Source organism: Austrofundulus limnaeus, unplaced genomic scaffold (assembly GCF_001266775.1).
Source record: "Austrofundulus limnaeus strain Quisiro unplaced genomic scaffold, Austrofundulus_limnaeus-1.0 Scaffold13, whole genome shotgun sequence".
Taxonomy (NCBI): Eukaryota; Metazoa; Chordata; class Actinopteri; order Cyprinodontiformes; family Rivulidae; genus Austrofundulus; species Austrofundulus limnaeus.
In genome coordinates, this window is record NW_013952415.1 from 4,574,225 (window position 1) to 4,583,630 (window position 9,406).

At 37.4% G+C, this 9,406-nt stretch overlaps 2 protein-coding genes across 5 annotated transcripts in view; one reads left to right on the forward strand and one right to left on the reverse strand.

Annotated features, from left to right (window-relative positions):
* Nucleotides 1-9,406, reverse strand: part of plppr1 (phospholipid phosphatase related 1) — a 126,148-nt gene that overhangs the window by 33,626 nt on the left and 83,116 nt on the right. The window lies entirely within an intron of this gene.
* The window catches only part of grin3a (glutamate receptor, ionotropic, N-methyl-D-aspartate 3A), an 84,585-nt gene that overhangs the window by 31,321 nt on the left and 43,858 nt on the right, over nucleotides 1-9,406 (forward strand). The window contains exon 1 of one of the 2 annotated variants that reach the window (XM_014002530.1): nucleotides 6,487-7,779. The exons of the other annotated variant lie outside the window; for it this stretch is intronic. Coding sequence (XP_013857984.1) covers nucleotides 7,033-7,779 — 747 coding nt within the window. The 5' untranslated portion in view covers nucleotides 6,487-7,032. Of the gene's footprint in view, nucleotides 1-6,486; nucleotides 7,780-9,406 lie in introns of those variants that run through there. 2 annotated transcript variants of the gene reach the window in all.

Genomic DNA, 9,406 nt, shown 5'->3' on the forward strand with positions numbered 1-9,406 from the left:
AAAATGAGCTTGTTCCTTTTTTTTTTCTTCTTCTTTTTGTCACTCTATGGTTACTCTGACAAACTGATTTAACTTGCCCACTGTTTCCGTCAGGAACACAAACATTTTTACAACACATAACCAAATGCTTGTGTTGTCRCACGTGTTATTAAAGTTGACGAGTTGTTATTATGTTGTCAAAGTTTGTCATCAGCTATGCGGAACGGTGTGATCCGAACAAAACGGAAAGTTTGCAAATCTTTTGTAACCAGCTTTATTTTTGTATGAGATAAATATGAGCCAAAATATAATTTAAATGTCACATAATTGAGAACTAAACTTCATATTATTGTATGATCATCATAAAACTATCAGTTGAACACTAAATAAAAAGTTTTCTTTGCAGACAACGTAAGGAAAAAGTCCTACGTGCCTTAAGTTCCTCATACATCTCAATCAAACGTCTGAATTAAAAAATTTAGGAAACGAGCACAAAGAAAAATGTGTCATACTTAATGAAAAGGTTTGTTTTGGAGAAAAGTGACACAAAATTACCTTCTTGAGGACCTTACTCCATAACAGAAGCAGCATCATACCAATTTCCCACATGTGAGCAAAACTTGCCTCGTTTGGAGGAAACAGTTCAAACCAACACCTATTTAAGAAACTGCAGCATGGTGACATTACGTGGATAAATTGTTTTACCAAAGAACCGCTAAACAATTGTGTTTTAAAATGTTGTCTTCTAAGAGTTGACATTAATTCAACAGAAATAAAATTACCTGAAACAGTTTAAATGAGGGAATTGTGGAAACGGACTAATTTTCTATAGAACTGATGCAGGGAACATCCACAGTTACCTCAGGCTTTTAGAAACTGTTCCTGCTGCACAGTAACAGAGAAAACACACCTTTTTCAGCCAACATAAATATAATAGTAGATAGTAAGTGTAAAAAAAATAAATAAATGGTGTAAAAGATAAATAAATGGAGATCATATCTTTTGTGGAACAAGTTTAACTTATTTTAGGATTATGTGAAAATCTGCTGATAGTTTAGGTTGTTTTATGCATAAAGTTTCAACATGGATCCCAAACTTTAAAGCACAACTTTATCATCCCCTACAGCTAAGTGATAAACACTGAGTTATAGTGTTTTTGCCTCTGTATTTGTGCATATGTGTTTTATGTTTTCTTGTGTGTAACCAAAATATCCCCATGAACCACTTGAGAACCACTGGTGAATTTTGAGCAATCATTCATATTGCAATCATTTAATTTGCATAAACACTTGGATAAGTTTTGGAGAAATTTCCATTCACTACAAGATGTGTCTGCCATGGTCAACTAAGGGTCAACTAAACTTGGAAAAAACCCCGGCTATAATGCAGTATTTTTTTTTTACAAAAAAAAAAGTGTGCAGAAGTTTGGAATCATTGTTCAGTTTTTCACAACACATACCTCAACTCATCACACAAACTCTGTYCCTAAAGTTTTAAAATCTGTTAGTAAAATATCTTATGAATCACTAAGCAGATCTAAATGATAATGGTAAAACAATTGCTTCCTCTGTGTTGGAGTAGAAACTAGTGCGAGCACTTCGGCTGGCTTAATACCACTGTTTGTAGTGTTGGATCCACTACTAGAGACTGCCGAGGCACTGACAGCCCCATGGTTCTGTGAGTACTATGCTTTTTTTATTATCAGCTCTTGGGATTACTAAGAAGCAAACAAAGAAGCTTCATTGGACTGATTTCCATGCTTGGCTGAAAGTGGAGGATTGGAGTTATATCTTGGAGCAGTCATCTCTTCTCTGTTTGTTGGATTAAACTGTTTGAAGTGTCTGAGATAATGGTGACCTTTGAGGTAAAGCCCAGACGGGAGTTTGGAGAAAATTTGCTTTGCTTTGACAACTGGATTTGAYGGAATTAAGTTTATCACTGGTGAAATAAAAGAAAATCAAACTGAACTTTAAATAGAACTTGTATGATTCAAGTGTGATGACTGAAAATCACATAAAACTGATTTTTTATGTATTTATTTGTGTTTGTGGCTGTTTAATTTAAATGTTTGTAGTTTATTATTTGATAAAGAACAACAACAATAGAGTAAAATAAAATCTGACTGGCACACCAAACAAGATTACCTTTTATTTATTTAGTTTTTAAAATGAAACAATGAATTAAGATTTATCTTTCTTCTTTTCCTTTTTTATTGGTGTTTGCCCTTTAGGTTGTGTAACCTTGAATTTGTGTATGCTCAGGGACACCGTGTAGGAAGTCGCTCGACAGATTTAGAGATCAGTGAAGTCTGGAGCTGCACCGTATAGAGAGCAAATTTCATGGGAGGATATCAAAGAGGGAGGCAGATCGACAAGTAGGCCGACAGTTGTGCGATGATGTTGACAGAGGATGAAGAATGACGGGTGGGCATACCAGGTGGAATTCAGACCGGTAAAAGGAAAATGGTCAGGAAAGCAGACAACCAAAGCAGAYGGGGAAACATGGATGAATATTCAACCAGACAAGGGGTCAGACGGATACTCCGACAGGGACAAAACAGAAAACATACGAGCCTGTTGTGCTTGCAACCAGACAACCATGTGAAATCTGATGAGCTTTTAARCATGAAAGGCAGATACAAACAAAAAGGTAGACACAAGATGTAAGATTAAAAAAAATCTAAATGGACAGACAAATGTGCAGCGTTAAGGGAAAAAAAACTTGGACAGTTAGAAAAACTTTCTTTACAACAACAAAAATCATGTCATATTGAGATGATTCACAAAGTTGAAAAAAAAAAMCAATTAAAAACAATCATAACCAGAGTGAAAAGCCTTTTGGAAAGTTMCCATTGCTTAAATGTCTGACTTTGTTTCAGGGTGACTTGTAACACCTGTCTGAGGACARCAGATGAAAACAAATGGGAAATGCTAATTTTAAATTTTATACAAACTCTCTCTCTCTAAATAATACATGATGCATTGCACAATTAGTGTCTCTGTCTGTGTTTGTAATTCAATATTTATATAAAGGCCTAACGTYCATCACCTGTCTTTAACAGCAGAGTTTTAATCTCTGATCATCTTATGATCACAGAAATGATCAGAAATCATGCTGTTACAGTTCTTGTTAAACTTTGAGAATAAAGCAAGCTCATACATTACTGCAAGATGTCACACTCAGTGAAATTCAGCTACACATTCATCTTTAGCTCAGTATCTGTAAATAATGACTGAATTACAGTCATTGTTTTTTTATTAATATGTCACCTAGCATATCGAAATGAGGACTAAGTCAAATTTGGTCAAAATTATCCAATCACATTTTCAGATTTTTGGCTTTAAAAGCTACATTTTGATACTTAGATCATTCTGATATCTTAAGTGGACCCAAACATATGACTTCATTACGATGATGCATAAATATTTGGTCTAAATCCTAATTTTATGTCATTTTATCAAGGAAGTTGTCATGTCATTATAAAGAGGAAACCTCCAGTAGTTTTTGAATATTGACATTTCCCACATAGAAAGAAACAGAAACTTTGCTTACTCACAAGGAAAGGCTCAAAATTTTAAAGTGTTTTTCCTCAAAATCAGTTTTTTTGTTGTTATTGTTCAAAAGGTGCTTCAATTTTTTTAATTTAAAATTAGATTTCAGACAGTTCATTCAAATAATWCATTGATAAAGCAAAACTTTTAATCAAAACACTACATCTGTCTGTTTATCCTCGTACCACTTTGAGTATTAATCCAATATGATGGGTCAAATATAATTTAGTTTTTTGTTTATTTTTGGTATTTATTGTATGGCTGTTAGGTTGCCTCTAAAAGTTAATCCRTTTTAGACGGACATTTGATATTTGCTTACTGTGATTTTCAACAGCAGTAGAGAAAACTCATATATGCACAGAGAGAACACGCATGTGACCTTCTCACTGTGACGTGATGGCGTACTGCTCCACCGTTCCATCCACAAATTTAAATAACAGCTTTGTGTTATTGTCACATGAACAAACGTGGCACCCTGTTCAAACAATGCAATTATTTAGTTATTTCATTTTTATTTATTTATTTTAAGAATCCATGTCTTCTCTACAGAAAGTATTTTTCTGTGATTCTAGCAATCTTGGCAAGCTGAACGTGTATTTTTTTTTTAAGTTGAAATGTTCTTTGTGAGCTCAACTCAAATGGCAGAGGCAATATTCAGCATCTGTGTGACTGAAATGTCTTTTCATCAACAGACAGAATTAGAGTTGGCACTCTGACTCAAAGCCATTTCGATAGCTTATACATCAGTGTGGAATTGCTTTTAGCAGTGGCAACACTTAAACACATCTAACATTAAATATGTCTGAATATATATGTTTTTTCTAGTTCAATAAAGCATATTTCTCTCATAATTATACCCTTGAAGTAAATACCCACAATATGTTGAACACCCTGAAGCAAGGAGTGATTTGTGTTTTGTTTCCTGTTCACTTGTTGTTTAGCCATTCTTCTCTCCTTTCTCAACATCTGTCTTTCTAGTATTCACCTCTGCACACCCATTGTCATGCCTTCTAAATGGAAAATGGTTGGGTTTCCTCTCTGTAACTTTGGGTTTTGACCTTAGTGCACCATGTAAAATGCCCTGAGATGACATGTGTTATGCTCTGGAGCTACACAAAATGTAATAGAATTGAACTCAGTTTAATTTCTTTTTTTCCCACCCCATTCTATTTTGCTTGTTCTCCATTCCCACTCTTTTTCCTATCAGTTTCTTATTATCCATCTTTCCTCACAGTCTCCCTATTGCTCTCAAAGCCTAGTTTCACACTCTCTCTTTATGTCTGTTTCTCCTCCTCACAGCACTTGAGGTCATTTTGGGCTGAATTGATCAAGGTCATCAAACTTATTTCAAATTGGGCCATTAGCAAATCATTACTCTGAATCAGACTATTGACCAGACTGTAGAGGCAGACTGAGGCTGCCTATTTTGTGAGTGCAGACCTCCAACTCGTGGTGGGTGGTTGATTTTTCTTTTAATACAGTAAGTTGAAAAGTTCATTGTTTAATTGTTAATTCATTTCATTTGAAACAAAAAAAATATATACAACATATATACACAAGAAATATAAAAATCAAATTGAAATGAAAGGAGGCAGAAAAAAAATCTTATAATATCTGTCACTTTTTTCTATAATTAATTTAAATTTTTGGTATTAAAAAGTATTCACCTCCAAAGGATYCCCATTGTATTTCCCCACTACATGAAATTTAATTTACTCTAGTGAATGGACTGAACTTAGTGTTGTTATTTTTTTTTATAACTCTAGAAAATTAAACAAAAAGTGACCAGTTGTTTTCAGAGCCACATTTGTCTCATGTCTCCACAAGCAAGGCACAACTTGCCACTAGGATTTTTTATTTATTTATTTATTTTTTTATATATAAAATGTTCCAGATCATTCAGGGTTGATTGGTGCTTTTATGTATCCAACAATCTTTAAGTTGGACTAAAAACTCTCAGGTGGTTTGAGGACATTTGGTTTACCGACTCCAAAGTTGCTAAAAAATAACTAAAATGATCACGGGGATCTGTAACGCTTTCTTTTATGGTACACTTAYTACCATGTAATTACGTGGTAATTAGGGTACAAAATAAAAACTACTGTTAGTAAAACTACCTTTATTGGGTAACTTTTATCAAATTACTGTTSAATAGTAACTCAACACTATATTTAGAACCAAAAGAATGCAACTAAATTTTGGGGTTAGTGGTTAATTGCAATAAAATATAACTTTAAAACTGTCCAAATTACCTACTACTTGTTTAGATGTTGTTTAGGTGTTACATGGTGTATTGTAATCCATTACCAGGTAAGTGCTACATTACTGCAGATAATTAAATACATAGTAAAATTGTACCCCCCAGGTATAAGTGCTACATTACTGCAGACAATTACATAATAAAGTTGTACCCTAATCACCACTTAATTACATGGTAATAAGGTAGTAATTACAATAAATTGCCATTTTTTCATTACCTTGTAATTGCATGGTAATAAGGGTATTGTAAAAGAAAGCGTTACCCGGGATCTTGCATGTGTCAGGTGAGGTCATCTAGTCTGTCTTACTGCAGTTAGGTAGAGGGTATCATGTTCTAGATTATTTCTGCAATGACGTCACAGGAAAGCAAGAGGCATTGGCACCTCATTCTTTGCTGGACTTTTTTTTTTTTACTGTTACTGAAACTGTGTTTTAAAATGCTTCAACATGTGATTTGGTGGTTTTACAGTCTTTATTTTAGTTTTTGTTTGTTAGTTTAGTTTATTTGTCATGAGCACTGCTCAGCGCCTCTGACACTAAGTGTAAAGTAAGAACGAGGTTAAATCTCTTCGGAGCGTGCGTAAAAGCACCGCAATCGTGTGCCAGAGGTCTCACCGGTATTACAGAGGTTGGCTGGAGCCTTGCACCACGTGCGCTCTTCAAACATCTTGCAAATTAGGGGAATATTATGAGATTTTTTTATGTATTTAGGGAGAAGTCCTGCTGTTTTTGGCCTCTGCTCTGTGGATTAAAAAAAGGATGATTTTTCTCGAATCATCACGTTGTTTTTGTTGCACAGGAGGATTGCACTGTTTTGGAATGCGCATTAACCTCTTTTCGACATTTCCTCCTCTGGGCTTGTCTACACCCTGCTGCATGAGCCTGTCTGCCGCTGGGATATGTGGAAATAATGTGCTTTGAATGTTTGTCATCAGCCGGCCTTGGAAAAAAAAATGAAACTCCTTTGAGATGAAAAGCTGCACTTTTGGGGATCACCTTTTGCTCGTGCGCGGCTCGAGCCTCATCTTGCGCCTCAACAGCCTGTTGTTTGTGTCCGAGCAGGAACGCACAAGTTTGACGCGAGCTGGAGCCGGAGCGCGAGCCGGAGCGAGGACTGCAGCTGGTCTGAGCGGCACCACATCAGGGCCAAAGGCGGGGGGGCAGCAGTGGGACCGACGGCGCGGCCCCGCTGTTGCGTTGTCGTGTGGTTGGACGGGGGGTCCGGCGCAGTTGTGGAGCGGGGATGACGAAGTCGGTGGTGATGAGGAGGATGATGAATGGCTCGACAGCTCGACCAGGCACCGGGCGCTCGCCACCACTCCGTCTCCTGCTGTGCGCTCTCCTTTTTCTCCCTCCATGCGCTCACTCGCACCCGCAGCCTTGCCAGGTGTTGAAACGGATCGGCCACACGGTTCGGGTAGGGGCTCTGAACGTGCAGCCCCGCTTGTTGCCCACAGCTGCTGGCAGCGACTCTGGGGAAACCTCGGCGGGAGAGCAGCAGCCTTTGGAGTTAAAGAAACCTCTTAAAATAGGTGCTAGCGCGCACGGATTTGGAAACCTCAGGACCAGAGTCCCCGCTAACAACCAGCGGGGCGCAAACAGGAGTAAAAGCCAGGCGCGACAACGAGACGGAAACCCCCCAGAGGAGGATCGCGTGTTCTCACCCCGGGAGTCGGTCCTGCTCGCGGTCGAGGCTCTGAACCAGGCCGGATTGCTTCCATACAATTTGTCCCTGGAGCTCGTCATGGCGGTCGGATCCGCGCTTGGCGAGCTGCCCGCGTTCTCGCACTCCTCCGCGGGCGTCCCCGAGGACGAGGACCCGCTGTCCTTCCTGGAGAGCGTGTGTCACACGGTGGTCGTCCAGGGTGTTTCCGCCATGGTCGCCTTCCCACGGAACCGGGACGACCTCCTTAAGTTGGAGTTCGTTACTCTTGCGCTCCAGGTGCCGGTGGTCAGCGTCGTGCAGAGGGAATTCTCGCGCCAGAGTGAGGTAAAAATAAAAACAAAAAAAGTTTATTTTCAGCTACTTCTGAACTGTTCATTATAAATTTTTGTTTCACAGGAAAAAGCCATTCACTTTATTGTTTGAAAAAAGTTAGCTTTCCAGTCACGTTGTGGGTTTGTTGACCCATAAGAACTTTTTAACCAAAAACATGGAGGATGAAATTATTCTGGTTTTTTGTCCCATTTTGATATGAAGCTTTGCATTTGACAGCCAATCCGAAGCTCTTATTTCTCATTTTTGTTCTGCTGATCAGTTCTGACCAAATATGTTAATAAGCATTTGTCATATAGAACTAAAACCATAAATAAAGCAGGCTGGAGACATCTGTGTGCTGTCCATGGTGCTGAAATGCTCAAATCCACTGGGTGTTCAGAACAAAAGAGGCAGACAATGTTTCATTCTCTTTTTTTTTTTTTTTTTTTTTTTTTTTGTTTGACAACTTTGGGGTGAAACAAGGCTAAATGACACATATCATACAGACACGATATGAACAAACAGCTGAAATTTGACACCATAAAGAGTAAAGACACCAATGCAACCACTCAGTAATACTTAAATCTGCCCCTGTGTGCTGAAATGTGTCAGGAAAATCCAGTTAGCTCACAAATAAGCAGCACTGCAGACCAAACCCTTTTCTACATTCTGATCTAGTGTTCTATGAGTAGCATACGTAAAACAACTCACTCATACAGAACCACTTTGGGCTTGATAAATCTMCTGCCATTTGGCCAATTCCTGAGGTGAATGCACAGTGAACATTGTAACATCACAGAGGTCATTTTGGCAGTTCAAGTAAAAGTTTTCGTCTCTGTTTGAAAGACACCAATGTGCACTGAAGCACCAATACAGCTCCATTTAATTTTTTTATTATATTTTTTGTCCATCATCTTGTTGTATGTAAAACAAACATTATACACTAAAATATCACACAACTAAGACAAAATTAGTAAAATCCTGCAAGAAAAAATGAATTAAGATCCATAGAATTTTGGCAAAACACACAGACAAACAGCTCTCTTTGGGTCTCTATAAATCAGACATACTTTACAATTCAAACATTATTTAAAGTTTAACCAGGCCACAAAAAGTTGGACTTTACAAACCTGAACTTATTATCAATAATCTTTTCTTTTTTTTTTCTTTTTTACATTTCATACAATCTCAGTTTAGGTTTTAGGATTTTTACAAATTTCCTGTTCAGATATGGCACACATTAGATTTTGATCTGTATAAAATGGCTAAATATTTTGAAATTTAACTCTTTTTTAACCCCTGAACCATTAATATATTTACAAATTATCAGAAGAAAAATTAGATAAGTTTGCCTTTGTTTACCCAGTGTGCTTTTCACTGCTATCAGATTAATGATTTCTTTTCTCAAATACCCCCAGAATGCAGAATTCACAATCAAGCTTCCATTGAATTAGTTAAATCTTTGCTCTAAACCTTGTCCTAAAAAGTTTGAAGTGAAGAGTCTTTTTAAGTTGTCATGTCTTTGACATAAAATGCTGATGAAACTTCAGAATGCCCATGTGTGACCATCAGTTTCATCTCCTGCTCTCAGCTCAAAAATTTAAGATTTGTCATTTAGTTTTGCACAGTGGTTGCTTGA